At 39.2% G+C, this 16,646-nt stretch overlaps 1 protein-coding gene across 5 annotated transcripts in view; it reads left to right on the top strand.

Annotated features, from left to right (window-relative positions):
- Acmsd (aminocarboxymuconate semialdehyde decarboxylase) overlaps positions 1-16,646 on the top strand; it is a 64,273-nt gene that overhangs the window by 18,249 nt on the left and 29,378 nt on the right. For 4 of the 5 annotated variants that reach the window (XM_005390749.2, XM_013517510.1, XM_005390746.2 and 1 more), the window contains exons 3-6: positions 5,244-5,340; positions 8,847-8,896; positions 10,104-10,340; positions 14,287-14,380. In XM_005390749.2, coding sequence (XP_005390806.1) covers positions 5,244-5,340; positions 8,847-8,896; positions 10,104-10,340; positions 14,287-14,380 — 478 coding nt within the window. Of the gene's footprint in view, positions 1-5,243; positions 5,341-8,846; positions 8,897-10,103; positions 10,341-14,286; positions 14,381-16,646 lie in introns of those variants that run through there. The other variant, XM_013517511.1, reaches the window with a different exon arrangement.

A 16,646-nucleotide genomic window follows, 5' to 3' on the forward strand; every position in this document is an offset into this window, starting at 1 on the left:
TCTCTTTCTTGGTTGGGTCTTTCTCTGGCTTTGATATCCAAATAATACTTGCCTCCAGGAATGAGTTGGGGAGAATTCCTTCCCTTTCAATCTCATTAAAGAGTTTAAGAAAAATTGGTGTTAAATCTTCCCTAAATTGCTTGTAAAATTCAACTGTGAATCCATCAGGACCCACACTTTTCTTCATTGGCAAGTTTTTAATTACATTCTCAATTCACTGGCTGATATTGAGTTATTCAGGATTTTTATATCTTCTTCATTCAGCTTTGGTAATTCACATGTATCTAGAAATCTGTCCATTTCCTCTGTGTTTTCCATCCTATGAGATTAAAGATTTTCAAAGTAGGTATTCATGATCTGAATTTCTTCAGGATCTGTAGCAATTTCATCCCTTTCATTCTTTATTGCGTTTATTTCCATTTTTTCTTTCCTTTTTTTGATAAGGTTGGCTAGGGGGTTATCTATTTTATTTGTTCTTTCAAAGAACCAAGTCTTCGATTCATTAATTCTTTGTATTTTTTTTTTTAGTCTCTGTTGCGTTAATTTCTGCTCTGAGCTTTATAATTTCCTGCCTTTTTTGGGCTCCAGTTTTGACTTGCTCTTCTTTTTCTAGGAACTTGAGGTGCAGCATAAGATTGTTTATTTGTGCTTGTTCTGTTTTCCTAAGGTGGGAGTTTGCCTATAAATTTCCCTCTGAGGACTGCTTTCATTGCATCCCACAGGTTTCTGTAGGTTGTATCTCCAATTTCGTTTGATTGTAAATAGTGTTTAATCTCCACTTTGATTTCATCTGTGACCTATTGATTGTTCAGGAGGATGTTATTTAATTTCCAACTGTTTTTTGGAATTTTTGTGTTTTCTTTTGTCATTAATTTCCAATTTCATTGCACTATGGTCTGATAGTATACATGGGATAATTTCAATTCCTTTGCATTTACTTAAACATCATCTATGTACTAGTATATGGTCTATATTAGAGAACATCCCATGTGCAGCTGAGAAGAATGTATATTCTGATGCTGTTGGGTGGAACACTCTGTAAAGGTCTGCTAGGTCCACATGTTCACTCGTTTGGTTAAGTTCTGTTATTTCTTTCCCAATTTTTTGTCTAGTTGATCTGTCTCTTTGTGACAATGGTGTGTTAAAGTCCCCTGTTATGATTGTGTTGCTACTTATTTCATTTTTCATGTCTGTTAGAATTTGTCTTATATAGGTGTGTGCTCCCATATTTGGTGCACAGATGTTTAAGATTATTATCTCTTCCTCTTGAAGCTTCCCCTTCACAACTATGTAGTGACCTTCTTTATCTCTTTTGATTGTTCTTGGTTTGAAGTTCACGTTGTCTGCAAGCAGAGTAGTTATGCCCACTTTTTTCTGGGTTCCTGTCACATGGAGTATTGTTTTCCATCCTTGAATTTTCAGTCTTTGAATTTCCTTTTGAGTTAAATGTGTTTCTTGTTTCCTAATGCACTCTGCAAGTCTGCATCTTTTGGTTGGTGCATTGAGACCATTTACATTGATGGTTATAATGGATATGTACTGGCTTATCTTTGTCATGTTATTTTCCTGCTGTTGGATCCTCCTTTTTCCCTACATTTAATTGCTTGCTCTGCTTGTTGGTTCCTTTCTGTTGTTGTTCTTGAAGTTGTGGTCTGTTTTATCTCTTCCTAGTACATCTTTTAGTACTCTTTGAAGGATTGGTTTGGTGCTCATGAATTTCTTCAGTTGTTCTTTAGCATGAAAATATTTTATTTCTCCATTAAATTTGAAAGATAGCTTTGCAGGGTACATCAATCTGGGTTGGAAGTTGTTTTCTTTCAATACCTGAAATATTTCACTTCAAGCTCTTCTTGCCTTGATGGTTTGTGTTGAGAAGTCTGCCGTGATTCTGATAGGCTTTCCTTTATAGGTGATCTTTTCTTTTCTCTAACAGCTTTTAATATTCTGAGCTTTTGTTGAGTTTCCAGGATCTTGATCACTATATGTCTGGGTATAGATTTATTTTGGTTATGATTAACTGGAGTTCTATATGCTTCATTTTATCTGGATGTCCAATTCTTTTACCATGCCTGGGAAGTTTTCTGCAATTATTTCTGCAAATAGTCTTTTTCATGTCATATGCGTTGACACCTGCTGTTTCATTAATACCTATTAATCTGACATTGTTTCTCTTTGCTTCATCTTGCAGTTGTTGAATTGTTATTTCCTGGATCCTTATTGTTTTTAAGAGATCCCTCCTTTCACATTCACTAGTAGCAATGCTGTCTTCAAGGTCTGAAAGTCTATCTTCAGCTTCGTTCAGGTGGTTTTGCAAGCTTTCAATGGAATTTTTAAGTTCCTGGATATCTGTTTGCATCTGTTTCATACCTTCTAGTTCTTTTCTATATTGTTCCCTGAAGTTTTCATTGAGTTGTCTATGTTCTTCTATTTTCTTGTCTATGTCATCTTTGAATATGCCGAACATATCTTTCATTATTGCTGTCATTTCTTTTCTCACCTGAGACATTATTTCTGATCTGATGTCTTCTATGGCCTGATGGAGTTGTTTCTTTACTTCAGTTGCTATCATTTCAGAAATTTCAGGTGCATGGCTTCCAGGCGCTTTTGTGTTGATGCCTCCTGGACATGTTTTGGGTGGTGTGGAGGTCTGGGATTGCATTTTGCTGCTTTGTTTTGTCATTTTTGAAGAACCAGAGACTCCCTGTAGTGCAGTCTCACTGTCCTGATTGTGTGTGAGTGACAGGGCAAGAGTCTGAAGATCCCCAGTACTCAGTGTAGCTCCTGTGCTGGTGAGTGGTGGCAAGCTGGGGTCCCAGATGCTCCCAACCTTTCTTGCATTCAGTTGGCTCCCAGGAGTGTGTGGGAAGGGCAGGGAAGGCTCGCTGGAGTTCCTGAGACTGTCTGGGGTTCAGCCCAGCTTCCACAAGAGTTGGGGGGGGATGCAGGTCGAGTTCACTGAGGCTTCAGATATTGCCAAGGACAGAGCCTGCTTCCCACACTGGAAGGGGAGGGGTGAGGGTGAGCTCCCCGAGGTCACTGACTATGTTCAGGTTTCAGCTGAGCTACCAGGGGTGTGTGTGTTGTTCTGGCAGTGACCACCAAGGCCCCAGAAGTTGTCCAGGAATCCACATGCCTCACACCTTAGTGGGAGAGGCACCAGAGTGGCTCACTGGGTTCCTAAAGGTGTCTGACTTTCAGCCCAGCCCTGGATCACACACTATGGGTGTGGTGGGGAGCCTCCTAGGCCCCAGAGGGTTCCCAGGTTTCGCCTGCCTTGTACACTGGTCAGGGATGCAAAGCTGCGACTCACTGGGCTTCCTGAAGATGTCTGGTGTTCAGCCCAGCCCGGGCCCACACACTATGGGTGTGACAGGTAGTCCCCAAGGCCCCAGAGGGTGCCTGAGGTTTCACCTGCCTTGCACACTGGTCAGGGAAGCAGAGCCCAAACTCACTGGGCTTCCTGAAGATGTCCAGGGCCTACACACTATGGGTGTGGTGTAGCCACTGAGGCCCCAGAGGGTGCCCGATGTTTCGCCTGCCTTGCATGCTGGGCAGGGAGGCAGAGCCCTGACTCACCAGGCTTCCTGAAGATGTCCAGGGTTCAGCCCTGTGATATTATTATAAATGGGATTATTTTCTTGATTTACTTTTCAGATAGTCCAACTATTACCAGTCTTTGTGCTGATAATGTATTTTGCAAATTTTTTCAGTTCTTTTATTAGTTTTAATAGTATTTTGTGGAATCCTTAGGGTTTTCCCATCTTCTACAAATATACACAATTTTTCTTATTCCTTTCTGATTAAGTGCTTTTTTCCCTTCAATTAACTGCTTTAGCTAAAACCTTTAGTACTATGTTGAATACAAGTAGCAACCTTGTCTATTCCTGATCTTAGAAGAAAAGCTCTCAACTTTTCATTAAGTACAATTTTAGCTGTGGGGTTGTAATACATGAACTTTATTATGTTGAGGTATATACACTCTACATCTAATCTACTGAAAAATTTTATCATGAAAGGTTGATGATATTTGTCAAGTGCTTTTTCTATATCTATTAATATGGTCATATGGTTCCCTAAATAATCTTAAATAGAATTATCACATAAGCCCACAATTTCTCTTCTCAGTATATATCCAAAGGAAATTAAATCAGTATGTTGAATCGAAATTGCAACAGTATTGACCCTTTAGAAAAAGGAAAAAGGAAATCCCATCATTTGCAACAACTGAATAAATCTGGAGGTTATTATGGTGAGCAAAATAAGCCAGGCACAGAAAGACAAATACAACATTAACTTATATAGAGAGCTAAAGAAATCCAAACTCAAAAACAGCTAGCAAAATGGTGGTTACCAGGGACTGGAACAGGGTGGGGTGGGAGGAGATGAGAAGAGACTGGGGAAAAGGTCAAAGGATATAAAATTTTAGGAGAAATAAGTTCAAAAAAAATCTATTGTACTGCATCATGACTATAGTTAGTAATATTGTATTATATACTTGAAAATTACTAGGAGATTTTAAGTGTTCTTACTACCCAAAAAGTAATTGATATGTTAATTTTATTTAGCTTTTCTACAAAGTATGCATATGCTAAAACATCATGTTATAAACCAAAATATATAAAATGCTATCTGTCAATTTTAAAATACAGAATTTTTAAGAATCAGGGTACTTGGAGGAGGTGAGTAGCTCAGCAGCAAATTCTGTGCATGCTTGTAGTCTGATTCACTTCATTTTCCCCTCCTTCTATATGTATTGACATCAGTGGGCCTTGCTCTGCTAAACAAACCACTTACTTTCACTATCCATGTGTTGCTTCTGAAGGAAAAAAGAGGGTTAGACTATGGTCTACCTCGAATCTTCTTTACAATTCTAACATGTTATAGAGCTAAAATCTTCTAGACATTGGGACATCCTCTGGATCTTATACCCCGTGATTCAGATCATCAAAGTGATCATCCATCCTTGGTCATGCAGGCCCAAAGGCTATGACCATGATATTACTACCTCTCTGTCCAATTACTGACAACCACAGGACATATTCCTTCAACTCCAGGGCACAGAAAGGTATGAGGAAGAAAAGTTCAATTCTATTGAATTAGTAGATTTCTATGTCCATGTCGATTAAGAAAAAAAAAAAAAATCCCTAAAAATGTTAGAGAAGAAACATGTTCCATAGCATACAAAGAAAGATCAGCCCAAATAGATTTAGGTGATCTTTTACTGATGTGAATTTTCTTCCTAGGGAGAAGCAAAGATGGTAAAAGATGGCAAAGTCTTCAGAGTGGTCCAAGAGAACTGCTGGGATCCCGAAATTCGTATTAGAGAAATGGATCAGAAAGGTATTTGCAATGAGAAATGCTCCCAGGTTTATATCTGATGCAAAAGCAATGCCTGCTTTAAAGTTGTTGATCATTTGGCACAATTTACTTGATAACAACTTCTGATTGCCTTTTCTCTGTCAGGTTGAGCTATTCCAGCTTTACTGGGGAAGGAGGGACCTTCCATTACAGTGCTTTAGAGTGTGGATTTTAAATGCTTTAAGATTCCTTATACCTGGTATCTTAGTCACTTTCTTATTGCTAAGACAATACCTGACACCCACAACTGAAAGGAAAGGTTTATTTTGGCTCATAATTATAGTCCGTGGTCAGGTGGCTCCACTATGACAGCATGGCAGATGGTCATAGTGAAGGAAAGCACCTCATATCATTGCATCAAGGAAGCAAAAGGAGAACCAGGGAAGGCAGTTATACCCTTCCAGGACATGTCTTCAGTAACTCATCTCTTTTGACCAGGCCCCACATTCTAATAGCACATTTAGCTATAAACTCATCAGTGAATTAATCCACCAATGAATATAGTGCACCATGATCCAATCACCTTACAAAAGCCCTGCCTATGGTCACATGAGGCTTTAGAGTAACATCTAGACATAAACCATATCCTTCTACCCCTGCTCCCCCAAAGACTCATGCGCATCTCTTTATGCAAAATGCATTAAGTCCATCTCTGAGAATTATCAAAATCCTAACAGTTTCAGTATTGTTGAAAAGTTCAAGTCCAAAGAAAGTCTCCTCTATCACTTCTTGGCCTTTTGGCTAAGATCAAGTGCAAAGAAAGTCTCCTCTGAGACTCAAGGCAAACTCTTAGCCATAATCACCTATAAAAATCAAAAAGAAAGTTAAACACTGCCAACATACAAGGGAACAGGATAAACAGTCCTATTCTAAAAGGAAGGAATGGGGAATAGAAACCAATGGGATGAAAGAAAGACTGAAACCCAGCAGGGCAAATATTAAATCTTGTAGCTCTGTGTCCAGTACCCGGGATAAGTTGCAGTTAGATGTGGAATATAAAGGGCTTGTATAACTCTGTCTCTGTGGTATTGTCTGTGGTTTCAGACCTTATGGCTTTTCTCTTGGGCTAGATTTGCTCTTTCCATGCAGCTTTCCTCAGACGCCCCACATTCCTGGCTTCTCTGACCTCTCAGTGTCCATTGCACTTTTGGCTTCACACTCACAGCTTCACATACTACCCTCTCAGGGGCATACTGTCTGGCCTCTAAGGCCTTCCTCTGAAATCTGGGTGGAAGACTTCCTGATCCCAGTCCTGGTATCAAAATCTGTGTCACGTGGAGTTCACCAGAGGAACAGATTTAGTATGATTATATAAAGGATTTACTAGCTAGGCTTACAGTGGCCACCTGGAAAATCAGAGTGCAAAATGGCTCTCTGCATGCTGGACAGCCAGAGGGTCCAGTCAAAGGTCAAAGTCCTGAAGCTCACTGCAGAGTCCAGTGCAAGTCCATATCAGAAAGCCAAAGGGTCTGCATGGGAAGGCTGAAGAATCTGTACTGAGAGCCTGAAAGAACAGGAGACAAATGTTCAAATGCAAAGCAAAGACCAGAGCTCCTTCAAAGAAGAAAAAGGGAAGACTTCCTTCTTCTTTATTCCCTTTTTATTCTGTCCAGGCTACAAGTTTATTGGGTGGTCTCACACATACACACACACACACACACACACACACACACACACACACGGCGGGGGAGGGAGAGATTTACTAATCTAAGGGGTTCTTATTCAAGTCAGGTTAACATACCACAATTAATTATACCCTGTTTAAAAAACAGTACATCACCAAAAATTTACCAGTGGCATTTTATTTACAGCTTTTTTACTTCAAATGTATAGTTCCACTTATTATAGAGCCAATTAAAACAGTAAAATTAGAAATCACAGATTAAGGATGGCAATGGCCTGTTTAGTCAGACTTGGGATTCAATTTCTGCAGTTTGTCTCAGTGCACTATACACAGAACACATCCACTGACACATAAAGGACACATCCACTGACACACATAAGATTTTTAAAAATTAAAGTTAACTCAATACTCTCAGAATACTCTTGGGATGAAAACTCAGAAAAAAGAAACTTAGGAAATTTTGCTTTCAAAGCTGAATTTCTAACAATTTCTAAGAACTGCTTGCATTATTTACCTTTTATCTAAAAAAATCAAACAAGTTCTCACAACATAAAAGAACTTCAAATACTAAAATATGATATTGTATCCATGTTATACTATTACTGTCACCTGAAGAAAGCACATGCTGAGGTCTTCTCAGCACAAGTCAGCAGTGGCCACAGGCTATGATGGGGAACTTGCCACCATCAACATTGTCAGGCCAAAATTTTGACATCTGTGGTCTTTATTTGAATCAAAACAAGCAATTCATACACACAGTCAAAAACAAATTCATAAAAAGTTCAGATAAATATACAGAAATGGTAGGAGACTTTGATTTTATTCCAAGGTCGGCAAAAAAGAGAACAGACTCAGCTTGGCTGTCCAAAATGAGTCGATGGGGTCTGTAATATTATAAAGGCATAGGAAGTTTTTGTCCAGGAATTATTTTATATACCCTAACAATTAAAAATATATCTAAGGGGTATTCAGATGACACTATGGAGAAAGCCTGAAGCATTTCTGTAGACTATGCCACAAAATGTAGTATTTATACTTATAATCTAAGTGTATATTGGAATGGGAGGAAAGCTGGAGAAAAACACATTTCCTAGATATACAGCAAAAAGCAAGGTTTTGCTATCAATGCAAAGCAAGAAGAAGGGCCCATTTTTTAAAAGAGAAAACCAGTGCAAATGCAATTTTGCTGACTGGTGTCAGATATCATTATTTATGGTTACAGTGCAGAGGAAGTGCATGGCTCTTTTTTGGTTGTTGTTCTGTGTTTAATTCCATGGCTGTCTTTGAGGGAATGGTTATGACTAATTCTTACTGAGCATTGAATTTGTACCAGGTGCTGCTGTCACCATTCAGTGTACATTAATTTATTTAATCCTTACAACAATTCCAGGCTTTCCTAAAAACAAAAGATTCTTGATATCCTATATCCTGGGTTTCTGGATCCAAATTCAGGATCCCCCTCTGGATATTCCAGAGCATGAGCCTCCATCCAGGCTGACATAGGAGCTGAAAGGAAGAAGGTAGAGGTTGGGGATATATCTCAGTGATGCAGTGCCTGCCTGGCAAGTGTGAGATCCTGACTTTGATCCCCAGTACCCCAGGAAGGAAGGAAGGAAAAAAGAAAGAAAAAATTTCACAGGGAAAAGGGTGGAAGAAACCCTTGACAAACGATCTCAGTTTTGTCCAACCTTTACCTCTATCCCTCTCCCAAGAACCTGAGGCTAAGGAATGAGGGAGGCCTGGGAGAGGGCCTAAAATAAGGAGCACAGAGAGGAACAAGGGAGGGTGGATGGGAGGTGTCTAGGGTGGAGGCAGAAGGGGTGTCTGGGCCGTTCTCACCAGCTTTGCCTTTCTTTGTGTCTAGGAGTGACAGTACAAGTTCTGTCCACCGTTCCCATCATGTTTAGCTACTGGGTGAGTGTGAAACCTCAAGCCCTCTCCTTGGTAGTGGAGGCTCAGGTCCAGCTGCCCAACAAGTTTGCACCCCCCAAACCACCCTTCCCTTTACAGATTAGCAGTATCCTCTCCCAGGCCTATTTTCTTAGCCATGTCCTTGATCTAATAGAGTAGCCAATAGTTACTCTGCTGCTTGCACAATAGTTCCATTGGACAGTACAGACTCAGTCTTAATACCCCTAAAATTTACCTGTCTGTTGTCTCATTCCTGAAATTCCTTGCTGGGGAACTGACAAGCCAAGTTATGTAGAGGTAAGAATGTTTTTAATTATGATGATCGTGGTCTAATATGTTGTCTCTTCTAAATAAATATGCAATTTTGAAAAGGTATCTTAGAACTGGATACCTCTCTAAACATGAATAAATCTCTAACACTGAAAGTTTCAGGCATGATTTTCAGCGTGTAGAAGGAAATTTTTATACAGAGCTGAGGATACATGAAGCACACGCACACTTACTCCTGTTGTGATTTAAGAAGCAATGAAAAACCACCCACTCATACACACTTCCCCTACCTGTATTCAGAAATCCACTATGAGGGATTTAGTTTTTCTCTATTCCTGTCATTAGATTCATTACTTGAAACACTAAAACTTTGATATGCCTGAACTTATCAAACCACTTTGACCAAACAAATTGGATTCCAAATTCCTAGCAGTGGGATGATGTCAAAAGGTAAGAAACAGTGAGAAGAGAAGTTAGAAGATTGAAAAGCAAACTTCATCTGGTTCTGTATTTTGCTAAGGTCAGCCCTGAATACCACAGTCAACAGAAAAGATGACAATTGAGAGGTCCCTGAACAGGCCTGGTATACCCTGAATGGAAGCAACAAGACAATGCCTTTATTGTGGCTTCAGACACTGGGCCAGACCTAGTCTCCTCACTGGAGAGCCATCCTCACTCCATTTCTAGAATGGAATGGTCCAGGATTAGGATGCAAGGCTCAATGACAGATTTTAGCTTCAATTTTTCTAATTAACTGGTAATATATTGGTGGTTTCTTTGTTTTTTTACAAAGATTGGGTTTTAAGTAGCCAGTGTCTTTCTCAAACTGGGCCTCAGTTTCCTGAGTGGTACAGCCATTGAAAAAGACAAGTTTTATCCAGAGGAAGTATCTAAAGAAGTATGTTTTCAACAGTATGATTTTCCTTCCTTTTTTCACCAGGCCAAACCTCATGATACTTTGGAACTGTGCCAGTTTTTAAACAACGACCTAGCTGCCACAGTTGCAAGCCATCCCCGGAGGTTTGTGGGTCTGGGGACATTGCCCATGCAAGCACCAAAGCTGGCCATCAAGGAGATGGAGCGCTGTGTAAAGGAGTTGGGCTTTCCAGGGGTCCAGATTGGCTCCCACATCAACACATGGGACCTAAATGAGCAGGAACTCTTCCAGTTCTATGAAGTGAGTATGTGGCTGTCATTTTACCAAGGCACAATCGCAGAACCACTAGCAGGGGCTGAGCACTTCTTTGAAGGCCGGCGGGGAGAAGATGAAGGTACCACCCCACTGCAGGGTGGGGAGACGGAGATGCCAATGACTGCAGATGTAGGTAGAAGGTATGGTAACCAAAACTACTTCAAAAAAAATGAGTGGGCCATCTTCAGAAGAGGAGCAGTACAAATGCTTCCTAGGCCAGCTCTGAGTTAGCTCCACAATGAAATCTCTTGTCTATCATCCTTGCTCTCCTTTGGAAACCTAAATGTCACCCTCATCACAGCCACTGTGCATAAGAACTATGTTAATGATATGCAAAAATTTTTTTTTAACTTTGGAAAAAAATTTCAAAATTTTTTAAAATATGAATTTTAAAGAAATTGTGAAAAGGGCACAAAAGTATAAAGAAGAAAACAAACATGCCACTCAAATATAACCACTGTTTGATACATTTCATTTGTAAAATTTGCATATATCTATATTCACCAAAATTGAAATTGTTATGCATGTGATTTCCAAACTAAATGAAAATTATCTTCATGTGTGATCTTATCTGAGAAAGGATCTCACTGTGTACTTTAGGCTGGCCTTGAACTCACTGTGAGCACAGTGTGGGGTTACAGGCATGCTCCACCATGCCCGACTTGAATGTGTGATTTTAAATAACTGCAGAATAATACAATGTATGGATATGTCACGATTTATTTAACCAATTCTCAATTAACAAACTTTTAAGGCCACATATTCTGAAAATGTGTAATAAAAATATATAAGGAAAAATAATGCCATGAAAATATTTACATTTGTTGAAACAAGATAATGAGTATATATATATATTTTTGTTGTTGTTGTTGTTGTTTATGAAATAGTGTCTGTCATCTCATAATCTTCTCCACTAGCCTTTCTCTTCTTTCTGTTCATTCTGTAAATATACCTGCCATCTTTAATCCATGATTGTTTACTCAATAGCATTTTTAAAGTCCTCCCTTCCTTCCTAGAATTATAATGGTAAAATATTGTGTTCTATTTTCATTGTAATGCTAAATCCTTCATAATGAATTAAATAGATGTTTATAGACTCACTAGAACTATACTTGTTGCCATTTATTCATTTAATATTTATTAAGTTCTAATTATATGCAAAAATTCTCCCATGTTTGTGTCTATGGTGATGGCCCGCCAGATGGAGATCACCTGTTTGTCTCCTAATGACCTGACCTGAAAGATTTAATGTTCTTCTAAATACTGAACTTCCTGAAGCTTATTGGCTGCAGCAGCTTAGCTGATGCCATGAATATTTTTTGGAAACTTTAGTGAGATTTGAAAAAGGATTTATTTACTTGAGTATTCAAGTTGTTTCAGCACAGTACTAGCAAGACTTCAGCTACAAGTCATTTTATTATTTATTGGAATTAGATTCATGAATTACTAAGGGGCTTAGACAGCAATAGCAGACAGTTGGGGTCTATATAGTTATTTTCACTTGTATGTCAAGCTTGACCCACCAATCATTCTAATTAGATTGTTGGGAGACTGCTAGTCTCTGAAGGATTCAGGACCATATCCTGACCCCTGTTGATTTGTAATGTCCCAAAGTTAATAACACATTTGTTTGGTCAGCAAAGCTTGCCTGCCTAACTACTCTCTAGCTTGCATCAGCACATGTTCAAACAAGCAAGAGAAAGCTCTGAAAGCTGACTTTGTTATTTCAAGGTAAGCCTGGTGGTCCAGAGTATCTAACTGTGCCCCTCTTCTCTCCTAGACCTCTCTTATTACTGAGTGAACCTAATTATACATACTCAGGTCCATTTTCAGGTACAAAAATGACTTCATTATCAATATGAGACAGATGAAATGGTAGTGCCAGACTGCCTGGCTCTACCATTAATCAGTCATAATACCTGAGTAAGTTACTTAGGCTTTATCTGCCTCAGTTTCTTTCTCTGGAAAATGAGAGGAATAAAACTACTCGTCTGATGATGAATTGAAGTAATTAATAGTTGTAAGTTCTTTTGTGGCACTGGGGATCAAATCCAGGTCTTTGCATGTGGTAAACAAGTGCTCTACCACTAAACTATGAGGCCAGCCTGAATAATTGTAAATTCTAAAACAGCTTTGGCACATACTAAGTTCTCAGTGAATGTTATGATTTTGAGAGAAGCAGCTTTGTGTTCTCCATAATATCTCATATATAGGAGACTTTTAAATCATCCATTTGAATTGAGTAGAAATGAATCATTATAAGTACATGGAATAAAGTTTTATCTTAATGAGGATCAAATCCTAATGAGATGATACAATCATATGCCTTTGCAAAGTTCAAACCATCCCAAGAAGATAATGTTCTCTTTGCAAGTTGCATCCATTATCAAAAATCAATTCTTTCTGGGAAAATACTCAGAAGAGAAATAGCTGGGACCTCTAATCCTAGTTTTTTGAGGAAACTCCACACTGATTTCCACAGTGGCTGTACCAGTCTACACTCCATAACAATGGAGAAAGGTTCCTTTTTCCCCACATCCCTGCCAGCATTTTTTATTGGTTGATTTCTTGATGATGGGGGAAAAGAGGAAAGAAGGAAGGGGAAAAGAAGATATGTATATATACAGAAGATAGCTAAGATAACTGTACTGCTAATTTCTATTAGTTCATTGAAAGGAACAGTTAGTGTTTATATTGTTTGATCAGTTTTGCATGCCTGTATCTGGTAATCTGAGAAGATATTTTGAAGATAACAATATGCAATATAATAACTATTGTTAATTTCCTACCTTGTTTTGAAATTCTGTATTGTTTGTTTTTTCTCTCTTTAAAATAAAATAATTAGCCTGTCTTCTTTCAAAAGGCTTCTATCTCTCTGTTCCTAGGACCTGATGAGTTAGAAGTCGTCTTTAATTATCCTTTGCCTACCATTCCCAGAGTCCCCTGTTGTCCAAAATTGTTTTTAAATTTTAAAAATGCATATGTATACAAGTCACATTGCATCAGCCTGGTTAATCCAAATATTTATGAATGAAGATAGGCTGAGTCACTTCAGCACCCCTACATTTGGAAAGAAAATGTACTAAGTAGTACGATTATCTTAGCTATCTGTTTTTAAACCTTAGTAAGCAGTAATATTCAACACTTGTTAAAGGGACTTGGTAAACATTTTGGTAAATAAAGGTCATTCCATCCAGATGATATTTCCCTTTCTCAGAAGACTCTGGAACACTCCTCTTAGTTCTTGCCTTGGTTCAGGTGCTGAGAGGTTGTTCCTGTCCTAGGTCATCTTATTCATGGCAGATTGTTCAGAGACACCTGGCTTCTGGGGTCTATGTGAGTGCCTACAGGCCCCAGAAAATTCCCACCTAGTTTGGGCTCTCAGTAACTTAATGGCTTGCGTCAGGCCAGCCTGCCCCAGCCCAGCCCTAGGACCCTGGCACCCAGGCCATCATTTCCTCACTTCCTACAACCTTAAGTTTCCAAGCAAAGAAAAGAAAGGAGCATTCCTGCCCTGACTCCAAGGAGATCATCTTAACCATCCCTCCCAAAGAGTAGGCCAAGTAAGACCTAGCAGGGAAAACTTCCTCTGCATTTGAAGTGTGGAATTAGTGCTTGAGCATTTTCACCTCAGCCAAAATATTTGAGTTATGACTGCTTTCTATGACTTGTTTTGCCAAACAATGTACTAAATTTATCAGCCTTAATGGTGAACCCACCAATCCCTTTTATTAACTCTAAATGTCCTTTGTAATTTTCCAAGCAGAAGCAGTTTGTTAATGACTCTTTTACACAGATAAAAAAACTATTTCCAAAGTATTTTATTTATTCAAATCAATATAGACTTGGGAAAAAAGCAGTTTCCCAAAAAGAGTACCTTATCTTTGTTTGTTCATCCAGATAACCTTCTTCTCTTGTTGCTTCTTTGAAGGTGGCAGAAAGGTTGAACTGTTGCCTGTTTGTGCATCCCTGGGACATGCAGATGGATGGACGAATGGCCAAATACTGGCTCCCGTGGCTTGTAGGTTTGTGTCAGCTTGAGGTGGAACAGAGGAGCAACTCTTGGGTTTTTCCAATCACCTGTGGAACCCTATTATATCAAAGAGAGAAAGTAAAATTAACAGGACTGAGAGGAATAGCAACTGTCATTTACTGAACTCTTACTCAGACCATCACTGTATATATTACCTTGCTTAACTTTAACCATATCCAATATGCTTATCAATAAATCACATGATAAGTAAATCATATATTTAATCTACAAGGTTGACATTATAATGACTTTCTACAGATGGAGAAGTTGAAGTGGTCAAGTACGTTGTCCAAGTTACGCAGTTAATAAGAGAAAATGGAATTCACATAGCTCTGCCTGACTCCAAAGGCACTTTGCTACACAAACTTCCAAAAAGGCTCCAAGATCAGCTGCCATAAATGAGAACATGAGAATTACAAGCAGAAGGTCAACTTTTCCCATCCAAGGAGCTTGAAGCCCTAAGTTGTAGAGGCTTTCAGTGTTCCTGTTGTTTGTTCCTCTCTTCTGCTCTTTGCCTCCTGCACTATTAATTGCTGGTTCCACATGAAGGTGACAGAAAAAGAAAGAGGGGAAACCCCATTTGTCCTATCCAAACTCTCATTATCACCCCAGTAAGAAACAAACAGGAGAACATGTGCTAAAACACAGCTCATCTAAAAACCCAGTGAAAAGTGGGTCCCTAAGCGAAATGTTGGAGTTCTTAGAGGGCCATCGTCCATTCATTCTCTCCCTAGCCCAATTAGTAATTATTAATTAACCAAAATGGCAAACACCCAAAATGAAGAATTAAATGAGTCAATATATTGGAAGTCAAAGTCAGAATTTCAGTTCCAGGTTAGTCTCTATATCATGGTATAATCTGTAGCAGATTCCTTCACCTCCTTGGGCTCCATTTCCTCATCTGTAAAGGAGAGACCAGGTCTGGATTCCCCCAATGGCTTTTTCCTGCTACGGCATTTTACATGGTCCTATGATTGTTAGTGAAAACAAAAGTATTCAACATAGTGGGTTCTCACCCATCCCCCATTAACTTTTTCCTACTAATTGTTGCATAAAAACATGTTGCTGTCCAGATTCCAAAATAATCTCATCCTGATTCATAAAACCTTCACAAATTTCATAAACTTATTTATGAAGTACAACTTTTGACACGAAAAACTGAGTATTTTCATGCAATCATATAGTTTCTTTATGCAATGGGTATATATTGATCTTCCCACCATGCCAAGCCCTGTATATGGACATGAACAAACTTGCTGCCTCCATGAGGCTTACATTTCAGTCAGAAAAAAGGGATGATAATAAAATACAAAGATCATAAACAAATAGTTCAGTTTCAAAATTTTACAGTAAATACAAAGGTGATCGTTAGTGGATTGGAAGAAGGGTCGCAATCCATTGTGAATATAACTTTAACTCTTGTATGGAGAATGGGTTGTGGGGCTATGTTTCAAGTGATTAATGGGAAGCAAAATCACAGGTCCAGAAGGAAGTGGTGTTGTCCATCCCCTGCTGTCAGGGAGCTCTGCTACAAAACCACTCACAGGTGGATATGAATCCATCCTGCTCCTAGAATTCTCAGGAAGCTGGAAAGGTAGGGCATCTCTCCTTGTGGAGCATTGACAGACAAAATGAAATCCTAGTGGAGCCTTAATCAACAGCTCAAAGAGAAGTGCCTCCATAAGGTTCAGGATGTGTCTCAGAGCAGTCAGATGTCTCTGAGCCACAATCTGAAAAGCAGTCATGAGGCAATGCAACCCAAACTGGTACCTTGGGGATGAAGGCATCAGATATAGACCAGCTGCATCTCTTTGGAGTACAGAGCACTTGAAATAATTCACACTAATCCACTAATTTTCAAACTTAACTGTAAGAGATAGCAATAATTTGTCGAATAACAGTAACAGTAATATCATTACTTGCAAAACTCCACAAAAGCCTTGCAAGATAGGCAACATTGTATTCATCTTACAAGTGAGGAAGCCCAGCCTCAGGAACATTAAATAACTTATCACAGGCCAGGAGGCAGAGAACTGCAAGAGCTGGCATTCAGCCCAGGTTCCTTACACCTTGCTTGCCCCATTGCATCCAAAACTGAAGCCAGGGGAATCAGGACAAAAGATGTTCTAGCCACTACACTATTCTCCCTACAGACGGCAAATAGGAAGCATCCAATGACTCTCCTCGCCTAGAAATGGCCTGTATACAGCCAAATCATGCTGGGGAGCAAGAGCCCAATGATTATCAGCACTGGAAAT

Source organism: Chinchilla lanigera, unplaced genomic scaffold (genome assembly GCF_000276665.1).
Source record: "Chinchilla lanigera isolate Chin_1 unplaced genomic scaffold, ChiLan1.0 scaffold00039, whole genome shotgun sequence".
NCBI classification, from domain to species: domain Eukaryota; kingdom Metazoa; phylum Chordata; class Mammalia; order Rodentia; family Chinchillidae; genus Chinchilla; species Chinchilla lanigera.